The 17,332-nt window shown below is 36.4% G+C and overlaps 2 protein-coding genes across 2 annotated transcripts in view; both read left to right on the forward strand.

Annotated features, from left to right (window-relative positions):
- The window catches only part of DNAH9 (dynein axonemal heavy chain 9), a 1,064,222-nt gene that overhangs the window by 597,186 nt on the left and 449,704 nt on the right, over positions 1–17,332 (forward strand). The gene's annotated exons all lie outside the window — the stretch shown is intronic.
- LOC100469802 (olfactory receptor 2H2) overlaps positions 5,028–17,332 on the forward strand; it is a 33,058-nt gene continuing 20,753 nt past the window's right edge. Inside the window, exon 1 of the mRNA XM_034647257.1 lies at positions 5,028–5,113. Within this exon, the coding sequence (XP_034503148.1) occupies positions 5,028–5,113 (86 nt within the window). The remainder of the gene's footprint in view (positions 5,114–17,332) is intronic.

The following is a 17,332-nucleotide window of genomic DNA, read 5'->3' on the forward strand; positions in this document are numbered from 1 at the left end:
GGCTCCCCGCTTCGTACCTCGATACTCAGCGCTGGAGATGTTCATTTGTAGAGATCCAGATGTATCTTCCTGCGTCTCAGGCTGATTCCGTGGATATTCCTGCTGGTCTGGTACATCCAGCTCAACTCAGGGGACCGGCTGAAAAAGGTGTCCCCTACTCCTCCGCCATCTTAACCTCCCCCTATTCACTTTTTAAACAGGGGCCCCTCCATAGCCTTCACTCTAGTAGAAACCAAAATGTGTTGATGCAGACCCAAAAAATTACAGCAGTTAATGTTCAGAAGTTTTCTGCTACTGTTCCCATAACATAGTAGGGTTTGGTACATGGAACCTGTTGTGATTTCATAAGTGGTTCAGTCTCACTGACTTGGTAAGATGTACTTGGGGTGGTCCATATGGCTATGATATCCATATGGACCACTTAAAGTAGATGGGCACTTCCTCTAGTCCCCATCACCACCCTGGATTTCCTTGCTTGTGCATTTTTACTTCCATTCCCAGTATAAAGCCAAGATATTTCTATTAGCTCTTGATAATGGAGTTTCCTTGATTTTTAACTTCATTTCCTTTTTCTTCATTAGGCCAAGTCTAACTCATACTTAAAATCTCAGATTTCCTATCAAGTAATCAGGAAAACTTCCCCGCTCTCCTTAGACTAGGCTAGGCCTGCTGTTATATACCTTCTTAGTACTCTGCTCTTCTTTTTAATTACAGTTAAATTAGTATTAATTTAAATTAAACTAAAATAAATTAAATCTAGCATTAATTACAATTAAAGTATTTATTTGTGTGTATATATAGTGAACTCTATGCTCTATATTCTCTGCTTTACTTTTAGTTCTTGGATCATGAGAGGAGATCAATAAATACTCATTGATTGAATGCACATGTAAATAAACTGTCCAGTCTCAGAAATGATGAATTAAGGAATTAGCTGGGTCTTCAGTTTAAAATTTGGCTTTAAATATAAAAATTGGCTCTAGTTAGACCTCCAAAGCTTTCTGGGTACTTTTGCATGTGCAGCATTGTTTGTGGTAAACCTGTCCCTGTGGGGGTAGTTGTGCAACTGACTGCTTATTTTAATTATACAGAAGAAAACAATTAAGGTGAGAGCTTCCATTATATTCCCACCTTCCTAACTAAATAATTTTTTTTACTTACTGAAAACAGTATCAATTTCATACAAAAAATTTCTAATTTACAGTGTGTAAAATAATGACTTATTCAATTCAACAAACTTTGTTGAGTTACACTGCTCTGGGCCAGTGGTTCTCAAATTTTAGTGTACATCAGAATCACCTGGAGGGCTTGTAAAACCCAGATGGCTTACAACATCACAAGACAAACCACATTCTTTAACAAGTGGTAAAACTACTAGACAGGACATTATCAAGGGTATAGAACTGAACAACACCATTGAACAATAGGATCTAATTGGCATTTATAAATCACTCCATCCAACAAAAACAGAATACACATTTTTTTTCAAGTACCATGGAACATTCACTAAGATACACCATATCCTGGGTCATAAAACAAACATTAAGCAATTTAAAGAATTGAAATCACACAGAGTATGCTCTCTGACCATAATGGAATGTAGCTAGAAATCACTAAGGGAAAGACAACAGGAAAATCTCCAAGTACTTAGAAATGAAATAACACACTTTCAAATCATCCATGGGTCAAAGAGGAAATCTCAAAGGAAATTTTAAAATACATTAAACTGAATGAAAGTGAAAGCACAGTATATCAAAATTTGTGGGATGTAACTAAAGCAGTACCGAGAGAACATAGCACATACATTAGAGAAAAGGAAAGATTTCAGATCAATAATCTAAGTTCCTAGCTCGAGAAACTAGAAAGATGAGATAAAAATAAACCCAAAGCAAACAGAGGGATGGGTAGTAGATATCAAGGTGGAGAAGTCAGTGGAATTCAAAATGGGAAAATATTAGAGAAAATTAACAAAGTATAAAGCTGGTTCTTTGAAAAAAAGTCATTAAAATTGATAAGCTGCTAGTAAGACAAACAAAGATAAAAACAGAGAAGAAACAAATTACCGATATCTTTAATGACAAGGAATGTAATTATGGATCCTGCAGCCAATAAAAGGATAGTAAAGAACACTATGAATAAGTTTACTCATAAATTAATAACTTTGAAGAAACGAACCAATTTGTCAAAACCCACAATCCACCCAAACTAAGCCTGAACTAGACAACCTAAACAGTTCCACAATAATTAAAGGAATTGAATTTATTATTTAAAAAAACTATAAAGAATATAAATATCCAGTCCCAGGTGGCTTTATTAGAGAATTTTATCAAATATTCAAAGAAGTAACACAAATTTTACACGGTATTTCCTAGAAAATAGAAGAGGATGGAACATGCCTGAAATCACAAATTTTAGGAGTCCAGTTTTAAGCTGACATCATAAACTAACCAAATGCCTCCAAAAGAAAACTACAAATTAATAACTCTCATAAATTTAGGTGTAAAAATCAACAGAATTTTAGCAAATCAAATACAATAATATATAAAAGGAATTATAATCCAAGCGGGATTTAATTCCACATATATGAGGTTGGCTCAACATCTGAAAATGTAAGGCACCATATCAACAGTCTAAAAAAGAAAAATCAGATGACTGTACCAAGGTAAAGAAAAGCATTTGGTAAAATTCAACACTCATTCATGATAAAACTCTCACCACACTAGGAATATAGGAGAACTTCCTCAAATTCAGAAAAAGCATCAACAAAAACCGTACAGCTAACGTTGTATTTATGGGTGAAAGACTAAATGCTTTCCCTCTAAGATCAGGAACAAGTTAAGAATGTCTGCTCTCACTATTCTTATTAACATAGTGCCTAAAGTCCTAGTCAGTGAAATAAGACAAGAAAAAGAAATAAAAAGCATACCTATTGGAAAAGAGGAAAAAAACTGTTTTTATTTGCAGATGACATGATTTTCTATGTAGAAGTACCAGGCAATCTTAAACACACACATCCACACCCAAAATTGCTAGAACTAAGCAAATTCAGTAAGGTCACAGAATAAAAGATCAGCACACAAAAAAATCAATTGCTTTTCTATACACTGATAACAAACAGATAGAAACTAAAATTAAAAAACACAAGACCATTTACAGTTGTTCTGAAGAAAATGAAGTATTTAGATATAAGTCTAACACACCTGTACAGGATTGGTATGATGACTATGATAAAATGTCGATGAAAGAAATCAAAGAAGACCTAAATACTTGGGAAGACATATTTTCTTCATGGATTAGAAAACCCAACATAGTAAAAATGTCTATCTTCCCTAAATTGATTGTTAGAATTTAACAATTCCTATTAAAATCCAAGTAAATTTTCTTGTAAATACAAACAAGCTTATTCTAAATTTATATGAAAGGGAAATAGCCAAAACAATTTTGAAAAAGAACAATTAAGTGGGAGGAAACACTCTTCTAGATGTTAAAACTTAAAATACAGCTATGGTAAGCCAGACAGTGTGGTACTAGCAGAGGGATAGACACATATAAGTCAATGAAACAGAACAGAGAGTCCAGAAACAGATGCACACAAATATGACCAATTAACTTTTGACAAAGGAGCAAAAACAATCCAAGGAAAGAGTGACAATCTTTTCAATAGATAGTGCTGGAGCAACTGGACATCCACAGATGACAACAACACCACCCCCAAATCAATCTAAACCTCATAGTTTATACAAAAATTAACTCAAAATCAATCATGGACTTAAATTTAAAGCATAAAACTTCTAGAAAAAAAATAGAAAATCTTTGGCACCTTGGACTAGCCAAAGAGTTGACAACAAAATAACAACCCGTTAAGGGAAAAATTGTTAAGTTGAATCTCTTCAGAATTAAAACTTTTTCTCTGTTTTAATAGAGCAAATGTTTGTTAAATGCACAGACATTTCACTGAAGAAGACATACAGATGGCAAATCTACACATGAAAAGATTCGCAACATCATCAGCCATAGAGGAATCCAAATTAAAGCCATGATGAGATATTACTACACACCTGTCAGAATGACTAAAAGTTAAAAGAAAAGTATAATAATAACACCAAATTCTGGTGAGAATATGGAGAAAGTAAACCACTCATATATTGCTGGTGGGAATACAGAATGGTACAGCCATTCTGGAAAACAGTTGAAGTTTTGTTTAAAACTAAAAATGGACATATTTGATCTAGCAGTTGTACTCTTAGGCACATACTATACAGAAATGAAAATGTATTTGCCTGTAGAAATTCATATAAGCCACAAACAGAAACTTATTAAATTATCCTTCAATAGAAGAATTGTTAAATAACCTGTGGTACATCCATACCATGGAGTGCTACTGAGTAATAGAAAGAAATGGACTATTGATACACTTAAGAAATTAGATGAACTGCAAGGAAATTATGCTGAGTGAAAAAAAATCCCAAAAGGATACATACTCCATGATTCCATTTGAATAACATTCGTGAGATAGTAATTACAGAAATGGAGAACAGATTAGTGGTTGCTAGGAGTCAGGAAGGGGGAAGAGGTGGGTATGGCTACAGAAGGATAGTACAAGGGGGTCCTGTGGTGATGGTACAGTTAAATATCTTGACTATGGTGGTGGTTACATGAAGCTACACATATGATAAAATTGCATAGAGCTACACACACACACACACACACACACACACACACACACACACACAGATGAGTACATGTATATCTAGTGAAATCTGAATAATCTCTATGGATTATACCAATGTCAGTTTCCTGGTTTTGAAATTGTCCTAGTTATACAAGATGTTAACATGGGGGTAGGCTGGGTAAAAAGTGCATGGGACCTCCTTGTACATTTCTTTGTACCTCCTGTGAATCTATAAATATTTCAAAATAAAAAGTTAAAAAATAACCCTGACTGTTAAGCCCTGCCCCCGAAGGTTTTGATTCGGTGGATTTGGAATGAGGCCTGAAAATCTGCATTTCTAATATGTTCTAAGGTGATGCTGCTGTTGCTGCTGGTCTGGGGATCATATATTGAGAACCACTTGGCAGTCTTGGCACACTGTGGGAAATATGGAGATAAAAGGTAAGAGCTTCCATGGTCAATGTATTTATAATTTACTGAGAATAAGGTAGAAAAATATGATAAGTAGGTATAATACAGATGCTGAAAAAGTGATAGTTCTAGACATTTCTGAGGAGTAATAGATTAAAGCTAGGGGATCAAGGGAGATCTCATGGAAGTAGTAGTGTTTGAGATGTGTGCTTGCAAGTGAGGAACTATATAAATTGTACATGGCTGGAAGGTTGTTTTAAGCAGAGCAACTGCTTGAGCTAAGGCAATGGGGAGAGAAAAATATCACTGGATTATTCAGGCAGCAAAGTTGGATAGAACTTGAATGGAGTACAGAAAAAGTGTAGGGGGTAATGAGCAACCAGATGAAAAGCTAGTTTGTAATCCATGTTATAGAGGACCTTGCATGCCAGGCTAAGAATTTTGTACCCGATATTAAAAGCAGTGTTGACCAGCTGAGGCTTTCTTAAAAGGTAAATATAATTACACTTTACGGTTTGAGGTAGTTTTGTTAATTAATACTAAAAATACAAAGCTTTGAATACATCTTGTTATGTTAGAATTAAGCAGTGTGGTGATCAACAACTTAACGTTTTAGAATCCCATGAACATGCATTCAAATTCACCGCCTACAAGCTATAGAACCTTGAGCATACAACTTAACTTTTTTCATCTCCTTAGCCTCATCCTATTAATTCCCTCATAATATGAGGGTAACAATCCCTATATCCAGTGTTGTTTTAGGTTTATTTAAGATAATGGTTATAAAGTACTTATTACCATGCCTCCATAAATGATATCTATTATTATAATTATTATTACTATTAGGGTTATTTTATTAGTTATCGTTATTAGTTAACAATTATTCAGTTTGAAGCATGGTATACAGATATTTTGCCCTAGTTGATATGGTAATATACATATTTCTTAAAACAGTTGAGATGGAGTTCATACTTTGAAGTTTCTATATAGATTTTATTTAACTGGCCCTAGCTGTTATCACAACATACCATTTATTCAAATATTTTTCTTATAATAATAGACATAACATATACGTTTCATTTAATCCAAAAATTAAAAGTTGGTTGTCTTTAATACCAACTAATAATAATGACCTAAATATACATAATATTTTTTTCATATTTTTTCAAAGACATTTTTGTTGATATGGTTGCATTAAACTGACAACACTTATTAAGTGTTAATTAACTTAACACTTAATTTTCCAGACCCTCTTTTCCCTATTAGTCTTTCTGTTTTTCATTGTCCTTCATTTCCTTCTAAAGTAGCAGTCTTCAACCTCAAATATACATTGAAATTACTTTTGGAGCTTTCAAGAAATCCTGATGCCTAGGTCATGTCCTGATTGATTATCAGAATCTCTCATGGTAGGAACCAAGTTCCAGGATCTCAGGTGATTCCAATGAAACCAAGTCTGTGAACAAATGATTGAAAGCTTAGTAGTACACATTCAGAACAATAGTTAGGTGGGAATGTAGAACAGATGGGGTGATGCTAACAGAGGGATAAGGGTAAGCATTTGATGATCCATCTCCCAATGATTGGGCATCAGTCAACCATCAGTCCAACCTGTATTTACTCAGTGACAATTATCTACAAGCTGCTATACTGGGAGAAATATACACAAAAAGTATGAGACAAAATCTTACACACCATTAAATTAATATATGCTAGACTCTACCACATATAAAAAAAGAAAAAGACTAGCATTAAATGACAGCAATGTATAATAGGAGAGAGCAAAAATGTCAAGATTTTGAGGTGGACTTGTGGAGTGAATTTGTTTCTAGGCACTTTTTTCTTGGACCTGCCTCTCCAAAAGCCTATGTTCATTTCTACCTATTGGCATTTACCTATGTTGCTCCACACATCTTGAATGCCATTCTTCTTCTAAGACTGACACCCTCATGGTCAATAAGACCTCAGCTTTCCCTCTGCATTTGTTATCACATCACTGGTAATGTGTTCCAGAAGTCTCTATGTAGTTCACACCTGTCTTCAGTTCTCCATGCCCTTATAGTTTCCCTGTCTTGCACAGTCCTTCAGTCTGCTGGGCTAGGGTTCTCACAGTGCAGAATTTTCTTTTGAAGAGCACAATAGGCTTTAGAACACCATAACCTCATCAGCCATCTTCTGTTAAAGGTATCAGTTACCTGGAGAATGCTCTTGGCCTTGGGCAGTGTAAGAGAATAAAGAATATGCAAACAAAATGCTCACCATGTTAATTATTAGAGCTTATTTTCCCTTTCATCAATATGACAGCCTGAAGCCAATTGTAAGTGGGACAGAAACAGTGAATTCTATGTAAATATCATTAAAGTTATGTGAATAGCACATTACTCCTGAACCTTGTTTGGTCTTTTAGAGTGGGCCTTTCAGAGTTGATTTTTAGTGGACAAAAGATTGATTCCCTGTCACTGCAAGAGCTTGTAGCATGAGGGCACATAATAGAGGCATGATAGATGCTAGTTGAATTGAATTGAATTCACTAGTCTTAGCGAGATGCTGTCAATGAAAGAGAATATAGTTAATTCTCATAAGACAAGAAGCATTACTTGTAAGTACTTATTGACATATTTGAGCAGAGTGGATTAAAATATTTCCTTGCCTATGCAATTAATGATCTGTGTTATTTTATTTTATTTTCCCATGCTGGTTACCAGGGCTGATTCTAGGCAGAATTCTGAGTTCAGAAAACTGTGTCTTCATTTTCTCTCCCTTGTGACCTGACACTTGTCCCTTGGGTAGAGGCCACTGAACTTTCCCCCTTCCCTCACTTCTGTCTACATATACCAATGTTTTAGTCCAAAGCACCATTCTTCCTAGGCAATTCTTGCTACCTCCACAAAATTGATTAATAAGATAAATAGTAGACAAATAATTTGTTTAATAAAACGAAATCCAGGTGAAGGTGCTCTTGGGAAAATGGTAAAACCCCAACCCATTTCCGTCCTTAGTAACTCAATTACATTTGAGTTTTATAATTATAATAATATATTAATATATATTATATAATATATAATTATGTATTTTATAGATAATATATATTTAATATTATAATTATAATATGTAATATAATAATATAATGATATGATATATTATATATATAATGATAATTATAATAATTATTGTTTTCTCCAGACCACACCTTGCCTAAACTCAAAAGAGTGGTTTTTATAATGACACATTCAAGTCAGAAAAAAAGGTGGTGGTCTCTACAGAACAGGAAAAGTGAAGGAAGGAAACTGGTATTTGTTGAATGATCCCTTGGTGCTAGGTACTTTGCTGCAAGCTATATACACATGATTTCATTAAATCTGCATACCATATCTACGAGATAGATTCTGTTGTCCTGATTTTATACATGATCAAACTGAGACTCAGGGAGAGGTTAAGTAACCTCACCAAGTAAAAGAGCAAATAGTGATACTAGACCCACACTCTCTGCACTACCCCTTAATATGTCCTAAAGCTAAACTACTTTCCAGGGTTCAGAGTGAGGCCCAACTGGTGCCATAAGAAATGCAGACAAGGCTAAATCCCCACCTTCTAATAATCAGTATCTCTTGACATGTGGGGGGCTCACATCTGTGTCTCTGCCCACTTTTATGGGACTGGGCATAAAGAGAACCTCCTCTGCTCAATATAGAGCTATGCGCTGTGGTGTGGTGTGCCTACATATGGTGAGGGTGTAAGAGGCAGACCTCATTGGGCATCTGCCTTCAGCAGCTCTGTATGGGTATTAAAAGGACAAGAAATGTTCTTGTGATCCTTATTTTGGAGACTTTGAAAGTCAGTTAAAAGAAAGGCATTGCTGGCTTTGTAGGAAGCCACCTTAGTTGAACAAGAGGTTGCTTTCCATCCAGAAAGAGGTAATACAGTGCATGGAGGGGCATATGACAGGGTTCATGAACTCCTGAGGAAAGACACAGTGAGAACTTTACCAAGAACACCAAGGACATAGAAAGCCACATCCTATAAGTTCCATTTAGAATAAAAGACCAGTCCCTTCTGTCCCAATTAATGTATAGGCTATTGGAGAAGAGGACTATCATCCCTTTACCACCAACCCCTCATACCTTACATGGGTCATTAGTAGTAAAGGCACCTGGGGCATGGAACAGGGAGGAGATGAGAAGGGAGAGAGAACAGGTGGCCCCCTTCCTCCAACCCCATCTCCTTCTCCAGCTGCCTGGAATTCTGCCTAGCCTCAGAGAAGTACTCAGAACAACGGTCCCCAAGTTATGGAAAGCTATGAAAAAGGCCAGTGATCCTGTTCCTTTATAACTATGTTTTTTTTTTCTCTCTATTCTCCCTTCCCCATCTTCCAAATGTGGGGGAGATGTGGGCTGGAAAGCAGCATTGATAGATAGCACTATTAGGAAAAATGCTAGAGAGAGTCACATAGAAAAGCTAGAGACTATTTCTGGATTTGAATGTCAAAAAGAAGAAGAAGGAGAAGGAGAAGGAGAAGAAGACGACAATGTGTTACCAGAATCAAAATGTCAAGGTTCTGGGGAGGATTGATGTAGTTTCTAGGCATTATTTTGGATTTGTGTCTCCTCCTTCCTCCCTCAGTGCTATTGCTCATTCCGCTCCCCACCTGGAGTGGTCTCCCTCCTGGACTCTGCTCTCTAAATGCTTCATGGATGACTCTCCTCTCTGACTCCCTGCCTGGATATCCAGTACTTTCTCCTCCTGTCTCCTAGCTTACCCTCAACCTCAGCTCATTGTCATTATAGCTCTTCTGAATCTACCAGACACTCCCATCCCCTCCCAATGTGCTTGTCTCATTGTCATCTATACTATAGTTGTTTTGGGATTTGTTTTGAAAGTGGGTGAATCTTCAAACTCTGATGGCACCTAAATTCAAGTGAAGGTTGCAAACCACATTACCAAGTCATGTGGGGCCTCCCAAGCTCCTCTACTTATTATTCTTGCTTCACAGTCCTTTTGCCTTTCCACATGGGTCCACCACCAGGACCTATCTTGCTTGAGAAATCAGCCCTGACCAATTAGCTGTTACTGAGGACAGATATGTTTCCACTTGTGAAACTCCTGTCGGCTGCACAATATTTGCAGTCTTTTGGAGTGTGTGTCATCTAAACAAGCATGAAAAATCAGTGTGGTGGGAAAATAAAGATTTGTGTTTATTCTCTCTGTATTATCCCACTTCCGTCCTGACCCCTCTGCAAACCAGTAGCCAGCCTTTTTTCAGGCAGCAAAAATTGCTTCAAGTTTCTGCTAGTTTCTGACACTTAGTCTTGTTGTTGTTGAGACCAAACCCACTGAAGACATTTTGCTGGGTGTTCTGAGAGGGAGGAGAGGCTTTTGAGGGTCCTATGATGGAAGATGGGGAGATACCAGCAGAGAGGTTCCTGGGGAATAGTTAGAATGTTGGTGGAGGCTTGTGACCCATTCCAAGGTGTCGTCCTGGGGTGGAGACATTTCAGAGGCTTAGCTGCTTCCAGCCAGAAGCAGTAGGACCTCTGGGTATGAGAAAGACCTTTGGGTTGAGAGACTGGGCATCTCTGATAACCAGAGTGGCCAGTTACTGGAGGAAACTCTGATACTTTTGCATCATGTAAAAATGGTGATGATGATAATGATAAATATTTACTGCACACTTAAGTGCAAGACATTATCCTAAGAACCCTGGAGATATTAACTCATCTAACTGTTCAATAACCCTGTGAGGTAGTTATTGCCATTACTGCATCATTAACAGTCAAGGAGTTAAGTAAGTTATCCAATGTTTCACACCAGTAAGTGGCAGAACCAAGATACAAGCCCAGCTAATGTGGCTTCAGAGCCTTCAAGGAATGTCATTTCGGGCCTCTCTAAATGACATCAGGAGACCTTAGCATGACCTTCAATTGGAGGAGGCAGTGAGTAGGAGAAAAAAGAAACACTGTAATGACTAAAATTAAATTTCCCACCACCTAGTGAGACAGAGATTGAGTGTTATTTAGGTTCATGGAAAGGAAGTAAAGAAATGTGACATTTCTTGTATTCTTGGTTTGTGAACCAAGATTCAAGCATTTTTCATATCTAAAATAACTCATTTTATAAATATTAGCATTACCACCAACTAATACAAGGGAGGAGCAAACTTGGGACCACAAGATTAATTTAATCTTGCATATTTTGTTCTCCTGTCAGGTTGAGAGTGCCTGCTGACTCTTCCTAGCTGTGAGGCTCTCTAAAGAGACCTTTCCCCACTGATCCCTGCGGGGGAAACACAGCGAGATGGTAAGTGAGCTGTGCACTCTATGAAGATGGATGTCATGGTAACCTCATGAACAAGGGCCAGTGATTCTGAGTTAGGTGGGTGGGCCTTTGTAAAGACACATACAAATGCGTAGGTATTGATTAGAAAACTTCCTGGTGTTTTTCAGTATTGAAGTGTATCATTATACTAAAACAAAATAAAACAAAAAACAACGTTTGAAGAAAATTTCCTTCCTATTTATCGGCAGCTTGAGGTCATGATTTAGACAGATTTTCTCAAGGAGGAATGAAAGAGGAGGAATAATTTAAATACTCCAGGCAGTGATTTCAAGATGGCTGTGAGCTGTGTGCTAAACCATGATGGAGAGGTGGTAGCTACAGGAGGAACATCAATTTGCAGCCACACAGATTTTCTTGCAGCACTTTGAATAGGCTGAGCTTTTCTTAGCTCTGGATCTTTGTACTTGCTAGGCCTTTTGTCCAGAAATCTTTTTTTCCATTTTCCTCATAGCTGGCTCCTTCTCATCCTTCATGCCTCAGTTCAGTGTCATGTTAGGCAGTCTCTCCTGGCCACTTTCTAAAATAAGTCCCCTCCCTCCCTGATCTACCTTTCAGCATCCTGCTTGTTTCCTCCATTGTAGTATTATTATCTTCAATATTTTATTTGCCTACTTTTTCTTCAGGTTGCTTATTTATTTGATTTGCCCTCCTCCTGCCTTCCTGCCATAATGTAAGCTCCATGAGGTTAGAGACCATGATTGTTTTTTTCAATCCAGTCCTCAGCATAGTGTTTTTTCTTCTTTTTTTAATTAAGTAATCTTTATGCCTAACATGGGGCTCAAACTCACAATCCAAGAGCAAGAGTTGCACGCTCCACCAATTAAGCCAGCCAGGCACCCCACTTGGCATAGTGTTGCATAGAGAATGTCATTAATTGGTATCTGTTGGGTAATGCATGAATGAAACTCCTCAGAGCCAGGCGTGGATGTACAATTGCAGTTCCTTTTTCCTCCCCTTTGTAGTGCTGCGCTTGAAAAAAACACCTTCGTGGTTATATTCATGGTGTTTTAATAGGATTCTTTTTATATTATTATATTTATTTGACTGGGCCTTAGGCTTCAGCTCTGTAGAAGATTATTTTATTGGCCCTGTGTCAACCTGATTCTCCGCCACAACGTTTGCCTCTGGTTTTATTTATTTATTTATTTATTTATTTTAAAGATTTTACTTATTTATTTGACAGAGATAGAGACAGCCAGCGAGAGAGGGAACACAAGCAGGGGGAGTGGGAGAGGAAGAAGCAGGCTCATAGCGGAAGAGCCTGATGTGGGGCTCGATCCCATAACGCCGGGATCATGCCCTGAGCCAAAGGCAGACGCTTAACTGCTGTGCCACCCAGGCGCCCCATTGCCTCTGGTTTTAGCTGTTTAACCTGGTTTCTCCCAAATTCTGCTGTTTAATTCTTAGCAATGGCTCCTATCATTGTCACTGACTTGACTGGGTCTTCCTTCATCTCTTCTGCTTTAAATTCTCATAGCAGATGAGTTCCAATTAAGATAAAAATAATTTATCGAACAAAAATAAGTATACTCCTACAAAAGAAAAACAAGAAGCAGCAGATCCTTGTATAATTTTATATCAGTAACTTCACCTTAATTAAACACAATTTTAAAAATACAAACTACTTTTTCAGTTCCATATTCCAGTTTGACGCTTGACAAATCTACTGTGGGCAACTTTTGAAAGTTTCTCTAGAAAAAAATATCTACATTTACATCATATTCTCTAAGGACCTCAGAGTGTCCAAATTCTCTGAGTCAATTTATGTGATGAGACATATGCCTAAAATGTCCTTATGAAACCTCATCACTAGTTGGAAACACTGGAAATTAAGGCAAGAATTCTTATCAGGAACCTCATGGCTTTCTCAGAAAAGACTAATGTCCTCATTACTAAATGCCTTCATTCTAAGGAAGGGATTTGGGATTTTGAGCTTTAGCCAAAAAGGAAAAATCCTGCCCAAAAGATTCCAGCTACCTCTACTTTCTGATTGATGCTAGAGTGTTTCTATTTTTGTGCCTGAACTGAAATCGTATTATCTGCCTGCTACCTAACTTCTGAGGTCTTTTAACACCCTCTGCCTCAGTCGAGAACAGAACCATACTCAGAAATCTACCCTTATCTTCGTTGGTGTCCCTTCTGTGCATCAGATGGAGGCTTTACATTATGTTTTGGGGGAGCAGGTGGGAGGAGCAGCTGGTATGAGAAGTGAGCAGCCTGACAACAGTAAAATTGAGAAGTGTGTGTGTGAAAAGACAGCAAGTGCCACAACAGGAAAATTTGCCCAAGAAATTGTAAACCTTACAGTCTGTTCTCAGAGCTAACAGTACAGTAAATGTGCCAGGTAAAAAGTTAGTGAGACCCTAGACATGAAAATCAGAACAGCAGAAACTTGGATTAATACTAAGGCCTAAAGGATGTACAATGAATTTCAATGATACATTATAATATTACTTTTTTGTAATTTTTTAAAAAGTTATAACTCTATGTAAATCTTTAATTTACTCTATATTTATTTGTTGTGCCCCTATGCTGTGTCAGCTCCTGTCACAGGCTCTGGGGGATGGCCAGAAACAAAATATAGGATCTGCTTTCATGGAATTTACTGATTTTCTTTAAATGAAAGAACACTATGACTATTTGGGAATTGCTATAACTTGCTTTTATATAATGAAACGAATATTATCCCTTTATTTTAAATTTCCATTATTAATAAATTATTTTAACATTTGGTCTGTTGCAATAATTCATTTTATAGAGCTATCTAACTTAAATCTTTCAGCTCTTTGTCTGGGAGGTTGCCTGAGATTGAAAGTCTAAGTATCCTTTCAAATATCCTTTATGTTAGCCCAGATTATACATGTAAATACAGATTATAAGCTATATATATATATTTTATCTTTTTCATTGTGTGAGAATTTCCTTTTTCTTCTATTTCATTCAAACCTAATTAATTAATTTGACTAGGTAATATATGAACATTTGAAATGTTAAAAACATGCACAGAAGTGTGAATTGTAAGAGTAATTCTCCCCTACTTATCTTCTAGCCAGATTCTTCTCCCTGGAGGCGAACTATATTATGAGTTTTTGTGTATACTTCAAAGAATATTCATTGCAGAAACAAATATATACATTTACATACACATATTCTTTGCTTTTTCAAGCACAAAAAGAATTGTAATGTGTCTATTTCTTCTGCACTCCTTCACCCAACAACGTATTTCTTCTCATTCCCTATCAGTATGTAGAGAGCTCTTTTTAATAGCTATCTATGATCCCAGTGTATAAATACACTGTATTTATTTAACTAGTTCTAAGTGATGAACATTTAGGTCCTTTCCAATCTTTCCAAATAATACAACAATGAATATCCTTGTACATGCAACATTTAGCAAATGTTCACATCTAAATTTAAAGAAATTTAGCAAATTTCTTCCAGAAGAAATTTCTGGGAGGGGAATTTCTGAGTCAAAGGTGTGTGCATTTGTACTTTTGATAAATACTGTTAAAATGCTCTCAGTATAAGTTGTATTAATTTATACTTAGCAATGTGTAACTACCTATACCTCAAAATCTTGCACAAAGAATATATCAAAATTTTTTATTTTTGTTAACTGAATAGATGGAAAATGATAGCTCTTAGCAGCTTTAATTTGTATTTCTCTTCTTTTTTTTTTTTAAAGATTTTATTTATTTATTAGACAGAGATAGAGACAGCCAGCGAGAGAGGGAACACTAGCAGGGGGAGTGGGAGAGGAAGAAGCAGGCTCATAGCTGAGGAGCCTGACGTGGGGCTCGATCCCACAACGCCAGGATCATGCCCTGAGCTGAAGGCAGACGCTTAACCGCTGTGCCACCCAGGCGCCCCTGTATTTCTCTTCTAAGACTGAGCAGCTTTTCATATGTTTAAGTTATCAACACTTTGTTTTGTATAAACTGTTCATAATCAGAAAGAAGAATTGATATTGAGGGATAACTGGTAGTTGATGTCACAGGCTCGTATTTTATTTATCTTCTAGATAACTATACTTTTGTTCCAACAGTACTTATTAAGTAATTATTTTTCACCCACTCTTTTGAAATGCCACTTTGGTAATTTTTATATATATTGGGTTTAATTTTGGACGTTGTATTCTATATCATTTTCTGTTTTCTTCATACGCCAGCACTACACTGTTGTGTTTTCTAGTTTCATATCATATGTTTCATATCATATGATCAGAGTTTCATATCTAGTTTCATATCATATGATCAGAGAATACTATTTATACTTTTTTCCCTTTGGAATTTATTCACTTTTATTCTGTGGCCTATTACAGGAACTTTGTGTTTTATTTTGTTTTTAATGTGATTGTTCCATGGATATTTGAAAACTGAGTTTATCATCTCTTTTCAGGGCATAGACTTCTAAAAAACATATAACAAACATATCTATCTTATCAGGATTGGTTTGTTTTTCTAAATTCTTTTTGTTCACTTGAGTTTTCATAATTTGGGAGAGATGAATTAAAATCTACTACCATTAACATATTTCTTCTCATAGTGCCTCATACTTTTGCTTAATGCAAGTTGATGATTGGTTATGAGGTGCATAGGTACTCATTATTGTAGATATTCATTGTGATTGGGGCACCTGGGTGGCACAGTCGTTAAGCCTCTGCCTTGGACTCAGGGCGTGATCCCAGCATTCTGGGATTGAGCCCCACATCAGGCTCCTTCCTAGGAGCCTGCTTCTTCCTCTCCCACTCCCCCTGCTTGTGTTCCCTCTCTCTCTGGCTGTCTCTGTCAAATAAATAAATAAAATCTTAAAAAAAAGATATTCATTGTGATTGTAGCCTTTATTATGATAAAATAGCCTTCTTATATTGGTTAAATATTTTTAACCTTGACTCCAACTGGGTCTATTAAGATCATGACCCCTTCTTTATGTTTACATTTGCCTGGCATGTTTTTGTCCATTATTTTAGTCCCAGCCTTTTTGAATCACTTTTAAATTGTTTCTCTTATCTCTCAGCATATTGTTGAGTCCAATCAGACTTTTTGTCCCTGTTTTTCTTTTTTTTTAAATAAGTGATCTGATGTATCTGTCAGTTCTGTTCTTTGTTTTATGTTTCACTCTGTTTCTATAGTTTAAATATTCAGAAATGGTCTGCCTTCACTTTCTAAGTGTTCCTTTTGATAATTTGAAAGGAAAGCTTGTTACTTTTTTAATTAAAACTTTATTAAATACTCTTAATCATCTATTTCTTTAGGAAATGTCTCTTGACTCTGTTACAAGCAATGACAAAATGAGAGGATTTCCATTCCTATAACTACTTTTACCCAACCATTTGGTTTTAGTTGTTCACATTTTTTTCCCCCTTTGGCAGTTATTCCCTCCCCACCCCCGTTTTTCTCCTTCCTGTCTTCTGTGTCCCTTACTGTGTTTCCAGCAGTCTTGTCTCAAAACAATTCTTAATTTCCATGGTGGTTTATTTTCTTCTTTTACTTTTTTCTTAAGATTTGCCAGGACATTTTCATCTTTTTTTCTGGTATCTTGACAATTTTTCTAAACTCTTGTATCTTTGCTTTGAATTCTTATTATATAAAAGTCTTTATTACTTCTTTAAGCTTTTTTTTTTTCTTTCTTCTCTTTTCAGTTTTGTTTTGTTTTGTTTTGTTTTTGATGCTATAGAGTGTTTTGGTCACAATTTTCATTGGCTCCATGGCCACATTTATCCAGTGGTTGAGCTTCATGTGTGATTTGTCCCTCCTCTCTTTTTTTTAATGCAGTACCTTAGTATAGATCCACTGGTGGATCTACTGATAATGTTTGAATGAGGAAGGTTCATCTTGGACCAGCTATTTGTGGGAGATTTGTACTATGGAGGGGTCAGGACTATATTCTGAATTGCAGTCTTGCAAAGATGATGTATCT

The sequence above is a fragment of the Ailuropoda melanoleuca genome, chromosome 17, assembly GCF_002007445.2.
Source record: "Ailuropoda melanoleuca isolate Jingjing chromosome 17, ASM200744v2, whole genome shotgun sequence".
Taxonomy (NCBI): domain Eukaryota; kingdom Metazoa; phylum Chordata; class Mammalia; order Carnivora; family Ursidae; genus Ailuropoda; species Ailuropoda melanoleuca.